Below are 16692 nucleotides of genomic sequence, written 5' to 3'. Positions count from 1 at the left end.
GGTTTGTTTCTGAAAGTAAAAGGTTTAAGGCAAGTGTCACTTTTGAATTCTGAAAGCTAGTTCGCATGTATCTGAAAGTTCATTTTGAGCATCTATTTAGAAGCATGAACTACTACAGATATGTGCAAGTTGGAGCAGGGACTGGGCTAATCACAGAGGACTTACTGGCGTATGAGACAATATATATCACATTTTCACAGGAATGGAATGATCAGATTTAATGGAGAACACTAACATTACAAGAACACAAAAAAATGTCATAACGGTAACTAAAATACTTATTTACTAAAGAAAAACACAAAAAATCTAGTCATCTATCACTTTAGTCGGTAATTTTATTCTTCATGTTCTGAACTAATCTCTCAATCTTCCGTGGCACATTGTATGTTCCACGTGGATGATATTTTCCAAGGTGGACATTAGTTATCTAGGAAATATTTTCAATTTAGTTTAAGATTATTTAAGAAGTATATTTTCAATAAAAAGTCATGCGAGCCGCATAAAAGGGTTCGGGGGACGGCTGTTGCACATGACTCAACTACTATATGATCATATGGGGTTGAACAAGTAACATTCAGTTACCTGGTTTTGCATACGAGCTTTTGAAATTAAATTCAGATTACAAGAGTAATATGAGTTAATGTTAGAAATATGTGTTATCGTTAGAAGTATGTGTGTTACCGTCAGAAAAATTTGTGTTATCGTTAGAAGTATGTGTGTTACCGTTAGAAATTTGTGTGCTACCATTAGAAATATGTATGCTACTATTAGAAGTATGTGTGTTAGTGTTAGAAGTATGTTTTTTACCATTAGAAGTATGTGTGTGTTACCGTTAGAAAACAAACAACAATAGATATAATCTGCCAGTTAACAGTGTAATTTGTTACAGTTGCTGTACATAAATATATAATCTATATCAGTATTATTGATAACGAATAACATAAATTTCAGATCCATTAAAATTTGTCGTTCTCGAAAACTAACGACATGAGAATGAGAACTCGAGAACTATGAGAATTTTTCCTCACACATGACATTTCGTTCAGTTTGATGTCATCTATGGACCGATATATATATATATATATATATATATATATATATATATATATATATATATATAATTTTTGCACAACATTATAATTTAACAAAAAATAAAGTTCAAATGTTAATTATAATTGGGTATACAAGGTGTGATTATAAAGTACGGTGAATATAGTTGTACAGTGCCATCTATCGATGTTGTATCCACTTCAACCAATAAGCCCGGTAGCCTAAACCTTCAGTACATTCAGTGTCGAGTTTGAACGAGTTGTGACATGTTAGTTGGCTTCCAGAGGCAGAAGAGTGAGGACGTGTTAAAAGTGTCTATCGTGCGCCAACATTACGTTTTGTTCTAAGCTGCAAAAAAGGTGCCAAAGAAGCTCAAGAAATGTCCAAATCAGTGTATGGCGATGAAATGGTGGCATTGAAGACTGTTTACAAGTGGTATGAGCAATTCGAAAGCGGCAAGGAGTTTGTTGAAAACGAGCACTGTACTGACACAGGCGAAAGGTCTACTTTGACCCGCGAGCACACCGGTTGAGAACCAACGTTTTTGGTTCCTTTCACTATGGACTATCTCTTCATACAATAAGGCACATCAGTTAAAAAAAAAAAAAAAATATGTGTGCTCGCGGGTCAAAGTAAACATTTCGCCTGTGTCAGTACAGTGCCATGCTAGAAAGAACGGATTTACTATTCTGGCAGTGTACTGACAGCCGTAAAATAAAGGTTAATTGATTAGGAAAATATAGAGAATTAATGCAGTGAGGTGTTGTGTAATTTATAGGAGTTAAATTGTGCGATAATGTCACTCATAGAACCCACTATTCAGAATTGGGATTCACGTAGGATAATAGTATAATTTAAGTTATTTATAACAGATATTTTTTTCTTTTGTAAGTCTTTCTGCTAGTATGCATATGTTTTACGTTTCATAACTTTTTAACAGTGGTCGAATAGAAACGAAGTCACTGTCGGTTAACTCGTGCGCATAGACCAGTTATGATTATACTTCAATACAATTGAACTTATCCTTAAATTTTTGAAGGTGGTAAGATATTTGGGCATCTTAATTTCACTGACATGATATATCTCCTCATACCGTTCTAATTCGATCGTTGATTTTTAAAGATAATAGCTTCACATTAGTGAAATATAAACAGCAATATATATATATATATATATATATATATATATATATATATATATATATATATATTTGTCATTTTTTAGAGTTATCTAGTCAAAGAGAGTTTAAATTTTGGCGAGTTTGAATTAACAATAAATCTAATGTTCGAGTTACTAATGAATTTAAGTTTTTGTCTTTAACTATAAGTTTAAACACAAGGTTCGTTTGAACTAAACCCGTTAATCTAATCTCTATACTTGATGTAACTTTCATTTATGTAATTTATTAGATCAATTGTTGATCAACCTATTTGAAATATAAAAATAAGTTTTAAAATTATTATTTTACAAACATTTATCAACTTTAGTTTTTAGCAGTGTTTTCAACATTTCATGTCAGTGATATGTCTATTATTTTTAGTAATTTAAAAAAGATGTTTAATTTCATCTTTTAGAGTAGAACATGCTTGAATCTTTGAGTTTCTTTACAACAAATCTATATAATCAACTTTCAAAATGAACAATATTATCTTACAGCTAATAAATAAATAATAAATACATCATAAATAAATAAAATAAATAAATAAATAGAATAAAAGGCAAACTACTAAAATTTTAAATTTTAGAATAAAATTAATGCTTTGGGGAAAATTAATTTTTGTAAATATATTCTCTTAAGTTGTGAACAAACTTAACACCCTAAACCTTGCACATGTCTTATTTGTTGCATTACAACTACTACTACTTCTGTTCTTCAGGCCTAAGGATATTTATGTGTACAATTGTGTATCTGGAGAAGACAAACCAGCAACCTGGCAGGAGATGATAGAGACAACAAAGCAAGTAGTAAAGGACGTTCCATTGAATGATTCTCTATGGTATCCAGGAGGAAGCTTGAAGAGTTCGAAGCTTGTTAACTTCATTTGTTTTCTGTTTTTGCAACTTTTCCCAGCTCTGCTCGTCGATTTTCTCTTGCTGATGACAGGGAGGAAGCCATTGTAAGTATCATATTCATGTTATTTATTTATTCACTGAGATTAATGTCCCACGAAAGCTAAGGGAGATGTAATAATGAGATGGGTGATAATAGCAGAATGATAAAAGTGGGAGGAAACGGAAGAACTTGGAGGAAATTGGCACACACAATGTTCGTCCACCATAAAACTTTTTTGACGCGAGTTGGGATCGAACCCGGGACCGCATCGTATTCAAATAAAGTAATACGTACAAATTGAAACCAAAAGAATCAGCCGCAATGTAAACGAAAGCCATAGATGTTCATTTTACTTCGACCTCACTCACCCTCGCCCTCGCAGTAGCAGTTGGCCCTCGCCTTCGTTCACCCTCGCCCTCGCGAATGGAATTGTCCATCGCCCTCGCGCGCCCTCACCCTCGCTGTCGAAACTTGTCCTCGCCCTCGCGCACCCTCGCTCTCGCCGTCGAAGCTTGTCCTCGCCCTCGCGCACCCTCGTCCTCGAGGCCAAAACTTGTCCTCGCCCTCGCGCACCCTCGCCCTCGAGGCCAAAACTTGTCCTCGCCCTCGCCCTCGCGCACCCTCACCCTCGCCATCGAAGCTTGTCCTCGCTCTCGCGCACCCTCACCCTCGCCATCGAAGCTTCTCCTCGCCCTCGAACACCCTCGCTCTTTTCGTCGAAGCTTGTCCTCGCCCTCGCGCACCCTCACCCTCGCCATCGAAGCTTGTCCTCGCCCTCGCGCACCCTCGCCCTCGCGATAGGAGTTGTCCATTATCCTCGCTCGTCCTCGCTTTCGTGCTCAAAACTTTTCCTCGCCCTCGCGCACCCTCGCCCTCATATCATTGAGGGCGAGGGTAATTGAGGGTAAGGAGGCCTCGAGAGGGCCTCCTTTGTGAGGATCAGAGCATCAATTATTCAACCTATTTGTTGAATTATTTCCTTATCATCAGTGGCGGATCCAGGGGGCGATCGGGGCGATCGCTCCCCCCCCCAGAAGAGGAAACTTCTTTTTTTTATATATACAAATAAAACGCATCCCAGAGTTTGGAGCTCTTAAAATTAGCTCTAAGTAGCAGTATTACAACCCACCACCCCCACCAGAAGTCCGTCCTGGATCCGCCCTTGCTTAACATACGTCCTAAAGATAGGAAACTAAACATATCATCGTATAACTTACTGTGGAACACCTAAAATGGAACAACTGTTACAATGGAGATCTCGGTCGATAATGACGTTTACATCATTTATCAACAGTATCCAATGCCTTTACTTCAAAATGTTCCTTGAACTACGATGCAAGCATAAGTATTCAGCCACACAAGGGCGGCTCTCATGAGGGTGAGGGTGAAATCAAGGTTTGATGAGTGGCGGTAGAGTGACTGCCGCGGACTATCTGTCAGAATTTGACAGTCAACACGTTGGCCATCCCTGATGTATGTAGCGTAACTGAGGAATTTGAACAAATTCGAAGAGAAAGATCTAAAGAGCTTAATTTTAAAACTCCGTCAGCAAACAAATAAAATACTTCAGAACACTATTGTTGAATTATCACTCGAAAATATATACCCACTCTAACCTATAACATGAATGACTTCATTGATTTGAATGTGAATCTAAGTTAATTGGTATTTTAAAATATAAACTGAAATGTGTCAATGTGCTTGTAAGGTTAATTTCGATGCTCAAATATTGTTAATATTCACCACTAATAGAGATACATTTGTCCTACCTTAACAATGTTAAAATTTTTAATTTTTTTCAATAATTGCCATAAATATGAAACTTTGTCTTAAGAAACTACCCTAGGGGCCAATTTGTGCACTTTATCACTTTGGTCTTGGTTCATTTTTGGCAGCTATCATTGTTGGAAAGTTTATTTTCAGTAATTCCCACAATTATGAAATGATATCTTTCAAACGTTGTCTCAAGGATTCCTTACACTACAAATACGCAAAGGCAAATGAAAAATAAAATCTTTAGTTTAAGATCCCACGATTATGCAAGCTAAATGCTAAAGGAGACAGAAGTGAATGATGAAAGAAATAGTTGAATGAGAATGTGGTAGGAAACTGGAGAATCCCCAGAAAACCCACGAACACGATGTCCTCCACCACGAACTTATTTGGACGGGAATCGAACATGCGACCCTTCGAACAAAGGTAATTTCTCTATCGCTGAGCCACTGTTCCTTCCTAAATGGCACGCTCAGAGCTTAGCGCCTCCAGGGGCCTTGGAAAGATTATCGAGCCTAAAATGATTTAGCACTGACTTTTATAAATCCACCAATTCAGCAATTAATAATGTCGTGCAAACTTTAATACGTGCAAACTTTAAGATTGTAGTAATGAAAGAAAAGATGAAATATTTAGTTTAGCGCCCCAGAGTTATGTAACTGCTAAAGGAGATGGATGAAATTGCAAGTGAATGATGATGAAAGAAATGGTGGAACGGGAAAGTAAGAGAACAAACCTTTATTTTCTTTAGCACAAATAATTAAATGTATAGATTAATTGATTTCCAGAAATTTTATTATAATTAGCAATTAAAAACTGAAAGGGTGATCATAAACTTTTCTTGCCCAGGACCTCGCAACAATTTGTTACACGCTGCCATACATCATTAAAACGGGAGTAGAGTGACTGAATTATTTTGCTCTGTGGTTGAAAAGTAATAAAGCAAAACAGACAATTATTGACTTGAAGAGATAGGATAGTTTAAAAATTCTGACTGGGGAATAAAATCTTCATTTTTACGTCCTACGATTATCGCAGTCTTGTAGCCAACCTGGAACGATAGAGATTCAGCCCACTGAAGATTCTTTGCGAATATCATTTCAATGTGAATTTCGAACAAAGATCTAAGCTTACCTTCATGCTTACGTTACGTCAAACAACTAACATATAAGGTGGAAATTATTCAACTTTTTTCATAAGATGTAATCCAGCTGACTAATTAAAATTTTATAAGCTTTATATGTTATATGTTGATTGATTAAATGTTGCACCTGATAATATGTAGTCGTTACTGCTTGTTACATAGTATTAGCGTGTGTAATGGTTGTATGGGGGAGAGGAGTATTTAAACGCTAATATTCTAAAGTGAAATATTTACATAAAAATTAGGATAATTAAACATTTTCAATAACTCCCTCTTAGACTTCGACTCTGGTTATAGGTCGATTACCGGTGATTACTGAAAGTTAATGATATTGCAATATACAAAAGAAGTTAGTATAGTGTCTAGCAAGCATGTCTGCTTTGCAGCAAGTCTCAGGTTCGATTCCCTTGAGTGAAGTTTGAACGCATTATGGTGGTTCGGATCCTACCATAAACTATAGATTCGCGTACCATTTAGCATCGGCATCGGTGATGAATTATAAAGGGACATTAACTCTAATATGTCAGAATACAGACAGATCGACTGATTCCCAGATATTCATAAGTAAAACTTATATTTTCCAAAACAGCAAATTACGTTAGTAGAGTGCTATTTTTTTCTAAATATAGATCATGAACGGTTTGAAATTATGTTTATTCTGTTGTGTGAGAACGTTTCTCTATAGTTAGAATTGAGGACATCTTCGAAAGTTTCCCTTCTGGAGGATGAACACTAAGAATCATGAAATTATAGGTGTAAACCTGAATGCAGTTTTACTAACTTATCTCAATAGTAATCTATGTAAATGTAAGGTCACTTGACAGGTCCAAATGTAAGGTCACTTGACCAAAGGCTTAGATAATGTCTCCACAACCTCCACGATGCGGGGCCACCAACTCCAGGGATGTAAAATATATAGAAAATGTTTAGAAAGTAGAGGCGAATAACTAGGGGCTGCAGCGGGCAGGGGCTGTGTTGCAATAATAGACTATCAAAAACTTCCTGCTCAAGTCCTAAAATTTTACACGGCGTACACCATAGTCTTAAAATTTTCACAGAGTATACGCTAGTCTTAAAAATTTCACAGGTTATATATGCTAGTTTTGAATATAGTACTACACGCCTTGAAGCAGAAAGTATGCGCAAATGACTAAGATTGAGCAATACACCTTCGTATATTCTCGACTACACCCCTGAATATATGCTTTTATTTTCTTAGTTTGCTTACATACGTGTGAACGCGACCACCCAAGCCCCTCGTTACGACGCCCATGATTAGATGAACCATAGCCGAATACTTCAGGTAGTTTTGCTTCTTTATTTCTAAGTTTTCCTATGCTTTGCTGACTAAATATCAGTTGTCAGGGAGCTTTAAAACTTGCGATATAGAACCAAATCATTCTATTTTAATATCCTATTTAGCGAAAAAAAAATAATAATAAAAACGTCGATAATGAAGGGTAACAGATCACAGAAAGAAGCCTACTGGACGCCCAAAATAGTCTCCCTTTTCAAGACTGTGCGCTGCATATTCTTACACTATATTAAAAACGCTTTCAAAGATACCAATCTTTAAAAAAAAAAAATAAATAAATAAAAAAATAAAAAAAATAAATCTTTAGTTTAACATCCAACGGTTATGCCATCGATGGCTAAAGGAGACTGATGGAATTGCAAGTGAATGATGATGAAAGAATAGGTGGAATGAGAAAACGAGAGGAAACGGGAAAATCCCGAGTCCCTCGCTCCTGCAGTAACACTTGGCCCTCACCCTCGTTCACCCTCGCCCTCTTCGTCGAAGCTTTTCCTCGCCCTAGCGCACCCTCACCCCAGCCATCAAAGCTTGTCCTCGCCCTCGCGCATCCTCACCCTCGCTGCCGAAACTTGTCCTCGCCCTCGCGCACCCTCGCCCTCTTCGTCGAAGCTTTTCCTCGCCCTCGCGCACCCTCACCCTCGCCATCGAAGCTTGTCCTCGCCCTCGCTGCCGAAACTTGTCCTCGCCCTCGCGCACCCTCACCCTTTTCGTCGAAGCTTTTCCTCGCCCTCGCGCACCCTCACCCTCGCCATCGAAGCTTGTCCTCGCCCTCGCGCACCCTCGCCCTCGCGGCACTGTGGGCGAGGGAACTTGAGGGTGAGGATGCCCTCGAGAGGGCCACCCTCGCGAGGGTGAACATCTCTGACGAAAGCACCTATATTAAGATAATTTTATTCGTAATTAAACCTTACTACTGTCTCCTCTGTTATAGATGAAAATATATTTCATTATATAATTGACTGGATCCCATATGGTACTCATTGGTTTTCTCTCATCTTGTATAGAACAAGTGCTAAGAAGTTTAAAATAAATTAAACGAAAACGGCAATGTGTCACTGTAAGCATTACAGTAAGAATTTTTGAGTTTTCCAGTAAATGAAAGTTAACAACAATTTAAAAAAATCAATTTTTACAGTAGAAGTTATGGCATGCAACATGATCAAAAGTGACTACAATCGAGAACAATTAGTAAATGACATCATTGTTCTAAGCTATTGTACGTGTCGTCATTATAAACATTAGCTACTTACCAGGAAATAGTGCAAAACACTCGCTAAAGAAAACTCACGGTGAGTACTTTCGCCCAAATTACTTTATCAGATAAGGATAAAAAAAAAAAAAAAAAAAAAAACACTAGGGAAGAGCTGAGAAGCATTCAGGTGAGTGCCACGCAGGAATGCAGGATCACATGGTCACTGTAACTTAATGATGGAAGATAAAATTAATGGGACGAGTAGGTTGTCAGTAGTATATGAGGGAAAGAATATAAAATGAAACGGGACACTTTGTACAATATAGTATTGCTCTCGGAATTGGAAACTCCAAAAACTGAACTACTGGAATACAAACGACAAAATCGAGCACTTTTTGCCCCGGAGTACGAACGTCGATTTGGAATCAGAATTCCCAGAATATTTCCATATGTGTTTGTGCGTACGTTTCTCCAGCGATTAGGACACCTAAACGCTTTGTCCTTCTGTTTGTTGTCAAAAGGAAGATATAGTGAAATCATCTTGTGAGATTTTCAAAGCTAATTTTATGCTTTTGTACCTTTTCTGTGTTATTTTTATAAAAAATATAAAAATTTAATGTATTCACCAAGGGTCCTAAAAATTTCATTTATTATTATTATTATTATTATTATTATTATTATTATTATTATTATTATTATTATTATTATTATTATTATTATTATTATTATTATTATTATTTATTAATATTTTACAAATAATCAGAAGACTGACATTTTATAACAGAAGATATAGTAGAAGGTAAGAGAGAGGAAGGGGAATAAGAAGATAAACAATTTGAAAATGATATTTATTTAGTTTTATTTCTACACATCAATACTCATAAACAACATTTTAAAAAAAGTTAGGAAATTGATAAAGAGAAAGGCAAACAAGTTACTAGTTTTAGATACCTAGGCCATCATTAATGAAGATCTCAAATGCAAATAAAATCACAAATAAAAGCACATAAGGGATGGTGGTAGCTGAAGAAAATCGTATTGTCAGTTGTTAAATAGACCCAGAACATAATACAAGGTTAGCATAAATGATTAAGTCATTTTGAAAAGGTTATATTTACAAAAATATTACACGCACACACTGGAAGATATATGAAAAAAAAAAAAAAAAACACAAACTCACCAAGTTTATATACCTTTTACAAATGTTCAATATGTGCCCCTTTGATGACACGATATACGTCCAGACGACGTCTCTTTTCTTGCTTTCTGTCCATTTTCGACCAGTACTAACCTCATACTGCCACACCCAATCGGAAAGATAATGGACTCGTGCTGCCACCTTGAATACACAATACAAACTTGGTGAGTTTGTGGTTCTTCTCATCTATCTTTAATGTGCGTACGTGTATTACTTTTGAAAATATAGACGTTTCAAAATGAATGAATCATTTAAGCTAACCCTGTACACTAAACAATCAAGCATTACAGAAGTGATAATATTGAATTACATCCAAGGGCGCCGATCCTGGGAAGGCCCGGCTCCCCTTAAGCTCATGTGGGCTCCCTATTTTATTTATGAATATACAATATTTGGCATAATTTGAACGCAATTTGTCTTAAAATCCTCATATATATAATTTCTGCATCTAATGGGCCCCCCGAAATTTAGAGAAATTGGCGCCCTTGATTACACCTACATTATGTTTTGAATCAATAGCAGTAGTCAGGGATATATATAGGATCTGTATTACTATATTATTCACATTATGGACATTAAAAAGTAAAGAACCAATTTACATTTATATGTTACAATTTTTACACAGCATTTTTTTAAAACATAAATAATAACTACAAATGTACCGTACTGGCTGTAACTCAGGCCTGGACTGACCCAGTTGGCTAGAGGCAATCGCCGCCCATACAAGGGGACAAATCCAAAGGAGGGAGGGCGAATAAAAATTTAAATAAAGACATGAGGTCAGGAGGAAGAGAAAAAAATGTGGAATAAGCGTGCGCCAACCAATATTATTGTGAACAATCACAGCGGCAATCATTAAAATTTTCTTGCGACTCACGTAATAATAGGTCATACCATCTTCAGAGGCATGTCGGTGCAAGTAAAAACAATAGAGAAATCCAACACGTTTCCTATCGCGGAATATAAATAGAGCCAAAAGTATAGTGGCCTGACAATACAATTCTTGAGAGTTTAGTTTCTTGGCCCAGAAAAAAAAAAAAAAAAAAAAAAAAAATTTGAAACCCAACAGAAAGAGGTCTGAAATAATTTTCGTTATTTTATGATATGGGCGATTTAAGAGATTTTGATTTCGATTATGACAACGCATTAGATGACATTACGGCTAGTTCCTCCGAACTGTCTAGAATGCTGCAGGTATAATTCTGTTTGTGTTATCCTCATAAATATTGTTATATAACATATATATCCTAATTTTATATTATGATCTTTATGATCTAATGTACGGTGTGGCTACTAAAGAATAGTGTGCTTTTATTGTGGAAAAACAGATGGTGGTTGGAGAAATTGAGAATTCGGGGCCAACACAATATGTCAGCCCCGGGGCCAACTAGTAGCCAGTCTGACAGTAACGGCGCTAGGATCGAAATAGCAGGGGGGGGCAAGAAAAAATTTTGGGAGGCGAAGCAACCACATTTATTTTGCTTTGAATATTATTATTATCGGTTGTATATATTATTATTATAATTCACCAGTTGTACATAGAGAAAATGGGGAGTGAAGATGGGGCGAGAAAAAATATTGGGGTGACGGTCGCCCCTCCTCGCCCCCTGTAGCGCCGCCACTACAGTCCGACCATGTTGCATCATATATAATTCAATGTAAAATATAAACTTTCATTTACAATTCTTTAAAACAGAATTCTTTCTTTTTCAGTTTACTTAAATTGCAAGTAAAAGTATACAGATCCTCCAAAGCATTTGAATATTATCTGACCAACGAATGGACGTTCATCCACAAAAAGCATAGAAAGTTAATGGCAAATCTATCTCCAGAGGATAAGGAGATCTTTGATCTTGATCTTACGAAACTGGATTGGGCAAATTATTTCAGGAACTGTGCTCTAGGTGCTCGGCAATATTTACTGAAAGAGGACATCAGCACACTCCCCAAAGCAAGGACACACTTCTGGAGGTAAATAATATTCTTTCTATTCCACGACATTGGATTCTGTTTATGCTTTTAGTTCGTAATTTTGTAGTTATAAAACTTACTAGTCGAATATTTGTCCAGTTGACAACAAAAAAAAATTGGTATTTATTTATTATCTACATATTAAAATGCTAGGAAAGTTTATGTTAGTGGACGTTTATATGTTTGTGGTCAATCCTTTCGACACTGAGTTCTCAGGAACCATAGGCTCTAGAAAGGTGCTGTTTTTCACTGATTGATTGCAAATTCTGTGTAGATTATTCATTTTTAATTGAATATTAAAAAAAAAAACATGGTCGTTATTTCTTTATTACCTTCATAGGAGTACCTTTCATTGAAGTGTTGAAATTAAAAAAAAAGTAAAGCATCATATCCTACGAGTTTATATTCCAACACCACATATTTGTATACAGGGGTTGTATATATATATATATATATATATATATATATATATATATATGTGTGTGTGTGTGTGTGTGTGTGTGTGTTATTTGTTTCATTGCCAAATGATAATGAAAAACGAAAGATGACCATTTTTCCAGTCTAAGATGAATCTTTATTGTTTGCAGTGTTTTGCCCAATGAACACCATATATCACTGACATTATAATTAGTTGTGTAATGTATTTGCTTATTACATACTGCATGCAAGAAGAAAGAAAACACTAATCATACATGAATTAGAAACTCCAACCGGAAGTAGGCTCAAATCTTGCAAACGGTGAGAGATATTTAAAAAAACAATCGAAAAATCTTCCCTTTATGGTACTCCTTGCCGGTTTTTTTTCTTTTTTCTTTTTCTATCAAGACGTCTTTCACTTGTGTCTGTAAAGGAACAAGTGCAAATGTTGGGAGGAATGACAAGGAGATTCATGTTCATATTTGAATGATGCGATGTATAGAGTTCAGCTAGTTAATAGTAAAATAAGAAAAAAAAATGTTTCTACACTAAATAGCAAAGAATGTCTTCTGTGAAGAGACAGCGATTCAGAGAGGTTTCATTTAGGGATAAGTAATTAGCCAAAACTTATCATTAAATGCATCGAGTTTTCTAAATAAACCCTTAGGACTAAATGGAAACTATGACAAAATCCTTTAGGATCTAGGATTTAGGATTTAGATTTCTGAGCTTTCGGTATCTATGACCATGTTAGCCCGTCACGTTTGTGGGATGACGTCCCTCGGCGAGGAAAGGGAAGGAAGAAAGAATTCGTGAAGGAAGGAAGCGGCCTGGGACCTATATGGTAGGTACTACCCCGGCATTTGCCTGGTGTGAATGAAGAAAACCTCATTCAGGATGGCTGGCCTGAAAAATCTTTTTAAACCTTTTCGGCCAAGTGATCCCACTGGGAATCGAACTCGAGACCGTTCGCACCAAAGGCGAGAGAGTTAGAGACTACGCTACAGGGGGCCACAAAATCTCTTTCATCCCTATGCAGTTGAGTTGAGTTGATTTTAGTTTAGCGTTCCTTTCAGCAGCGAGGCTGTATGAGACGTGGACTACTGATTAACGTGGAATCCGAACCACATGAGCTCCCGCCGGGAATCAAACTCGGGTCTCCCACGCCAAAGGCCCGTATGCTAATCGCTTAGCCACGAAGGAGCTATACAGTCTCGACAGATAAATTTGTTTTCTCAGCAGCCGGAGTTACTTGCTGAAAAGTCTTACATCATTGATATTTATAATATCATTTTGTAATTGTTTTTCCATGTTCAGAACAGTTGAAAAACGAAGACAAAAGACAAATACGCTATCCTTCAAAATTCTCGAAGTAGTATACTACCTCCTGATACACACATTCTAGTAGCTATAGACATCTAATTAACAAGAGTTATTAATTGATTAAAAGCGATGACCATTTATTTCGTATTCTCAATAAACTTGAGTATATTAAATACAAAAAGTTAGAATTCAGTTATTTTCAACGAACTTAAAAAGTTCGTTACTGAATTCTCTATGTCTATGTGTGTGTGTATATGTTTGTTACTTGCGAATATTTCAATTTTGAGCCCTCCATTCGATAGAGAATCAAAAACCATCTGAGAAAGTGATGGAAATTTTCGCGTCCCTCTTACCGTTCCCGAGATATTGACCCAAAAAAGTACGGATTTCAGGAGATTTAAGGAGACATATCTCGGGAACCGTTGGTCATAGAGAGATCAATCGATTTGTAATTGTTGTTACTACGAGTATTATAACTAGAATGTATATTAGGAAGCCGTATAATACATCGGGAATTTCGAAGGATAGCAGTACATGCTCTTAAAAAGGTTTTTGCTCTCACCCTTGGACAATTTTGAACCTGCAAATAATTACAAAACAGAATTATGTTTTAAAGTAATATGAGATTTTTCCACAAACACCTCTGACTTATCAAGGAAGGAGATGTGTCTGTCGAAACTGTATACGACAGTGACAGCCAACGTATAACACACTGAAGTCCAAGAGAAAATAACAACCATTCTTAGGGGCTATTTTCTATTTTTTTCTCCGCCCCTTCCGAGACAATATTTCGCCTGAATGTGCATACGTTATACATTGTTTTTCTGAATATTTGTTCTGTTCTGGGTATCTTGCTTCTTGTATAATGTAATTCCAAGCTGAAAGCTGAAAATAATATTTACTTTTTGTTTAGGTTTTGTTTTAAACAGTTACAATAACACGAACAGTATGTAGCTAAAAGGTGATTTTTACTTGTCGCGCAACTTCATTTAACAAAAGCAACGTTCTAGACTTTTCTACAACTAAAAAGGATACAAAACAGAGTACATAAGGTTACCTGAGTAACCAAAATGGATAACCAACAGAAAATGTTCAGACGAAACGTTAACCATACGATATTCACAATTTTAAACTTTAATTTACACTTTGACCTTAACAAGAGCTAAGAGCATTTGAATATAACTACATCAAATTTGCATTTTTTTCTGCATCTCGGCTCGGCACTAATGGCCTCACCTTGCAGAATAGGTTTGTTAACCAAAAAAATTAAAGAATATATTTTTACAATTACGAACTCAAGTCTTAATTCAGATATATTATGATGGCTAGTTACATTCTTCCTGTTACATATGTAGCTAAAAGAAAGAAACAAATCATACAGTTTTTCACTTTAATTGGGATCCGGATGAAGCATCTTTACGAGTCGACATTTCGCCATCACTGGTACAGGACAATTTTGACGATCATGTGTCAATTGCTTTAGTTAGTTTAGAGATTAAAGGATGTTAAATTTTAAATACAAAACTACAATTAATCTCATAAAATACTTAATAGGAATAAGTCATTTGCTTTAAAAGTTTAATAGTCTAATGTGTGTATATATTTTCTTTTTCTTTTTCTTACAGAATGTACTACATAGACATGTTTACAAAACTCATTTTGTTCTCGCTCATTTTCTGGTGCCTTTTCGTATTCCTCACGCCAGGAAGCGACCAAATGATTGATAACATGGGAGATAGTCATGTAAGGAGTATCATGGTTCATTCTGCTGGAATAGAGAATAGGGTTGCAACGTGAAATCCTCAAAACATTAATAACAGAACTTATATACCAAAGTATTATAGTGTTATAGTTTGGGAAAAAGAACACCAATTACGTATTTTTTAAAAAGTAATATGATACTTGTGTGAAATGCGTTGCATATAATTAGCTGATTCTACATTAATTGCGTGATCTAATTATAGGTTTGTAGCTCAGCTTTTTCTTAGATGAGTCTCTAAATACAGGTTTCCTGTGATAAAACCAGTATTTTTAAGAGATCGAGCGAATGAATTGGAAACTAGTTTGACAATGTTATTTATCTAACGATATCGTAACCAAAATTTACCCTCGATCCTTTCCCTTGTGTGGGTATTCACCCCTCCCGTTTCTCTCTTTGAAAGTCTTGGTGAGACCACACACTGGAACCGTTAAAATACAAAGGATTAAGGGTACAAGAGTGAAATTTTTCAATATAAGCATGAGAGAAAGAAGTGATAATAGAAGCTTATGGAATAAGAGAAACAAGGAATGCGAGAGAATATTTGCGTATTTATTTTATTATTCATGACAATAAAATGTTAAAGCAGTATTTGAAACACTTGTCAATGTATTAAGGTATCATTCTCAACAAGAAAAACATGTTAAATCTTGCAAATTCAATATTTTTTTATGATTAAAAATTAAGATTTGAAAATATTTTATTATATACATGTGTGTGTGTATAGGATTTGTTTAATATATATATACTTTTTAGATATTTGAATTACTAAGATTTTCTTAAATTGCTTTCAATTACTTTTCGTTTCATCTACAGCTTTCATTCAATTGTAAATCAAATATTACTCGTACATTTGCAAATATGAAATAAAGTTATAAAATTGTATTAGGCTAATTAAATTATGAATACATCAATATGTGTTTCATCTTTAAGCAAGTAGAACTTGTTACTTTTATATAAATATATTGATATACTGTAAGCGTATACTACAGCTGCACCTGAAAGCACAGATTCATGAGAATAATGACTTTGGAATGAGTCTAACTGTATTATTAGTATCTTTGTAAAGAAATGATGTTGAAAGCATGATCATCTGTATCATGAAAATGTATACTTTATCCATTTTATGTACATAATTTAATATGACAAGTTGTTTTAATAATTATTAATGTATATAAGTGTTTTTAAATAAACATCGTATCATAAAAATATTATGTTAGTTATTTCGCTTAGCTCTGATTCCTTCATTTTGTGGTTCGTTCACCTTTTTGTTCAATCGTTATTTCTTCACTTTGAGATTCGTTCATCTTCTTTCGTTTAGCCCTTATTCCTTCACTTGGTGATTCATCTTCTTTCGTTTAGTTCTTATTACTTCACTTTGCGATTCGTTCACCTTCTTTCGTTTAGCGCTTAATCTTTCACTTACTGATTCATTCATCTTCTTTTCTTTAGTCCTTATTATTTTACTTTGCGATTCGTTCACCTTCTTTCGTTTAG

General features: G+C 35.5%; 1 protein-coding gene across 1 annotated transcript in view; it reads left to right on the top strand.

Moving 5' to 3' along the window:
- Positions 1-16347, top strand: part of LOC145662455 (fatty acyl-CoA reductase 1-like) — a 28851-nt gene extending 12504 nt beyond the window's left edge. The window contains exons 5-7 of the mRNA XM_081728047.1: positions 2928-3167; positions 11439-11696; positions 15062-16347. Of these exons, the coding sequence (XP_081584173.1) occupies positions 2928-3167; positions 11439-11696; positions 15062-15233 (670 nt within the window). The 3' untranslated portion in view covers positions 15234-16347. The remainder of the gene's footprint in view (positions 1-2927; positions 3168-11438; positions 11697-15061) is intronic.
- The last annotated feature ends 345 nt before the right edge of the window (positions 16348-16692 follow it).

This window comes from Thermobia domestica, chromosome 10 (assembly GCF_964235325.1).
Source record: "Thermobia domestica chromosome 10, izTheDome1.hap1.1, whole genome shotgun sequence".
Lineage (NCBI taxonomy): Eukaryota > Metazoa > Arthropoda > Insecta > Zygentoma > Lepismatidae > Thermobia > Thermobia domestica.
The sequence above is the reverse complement of the archived record's forward strand: the minus strand, read 5'-3'. Positions and strand labels throughout refer to the sequence as shown.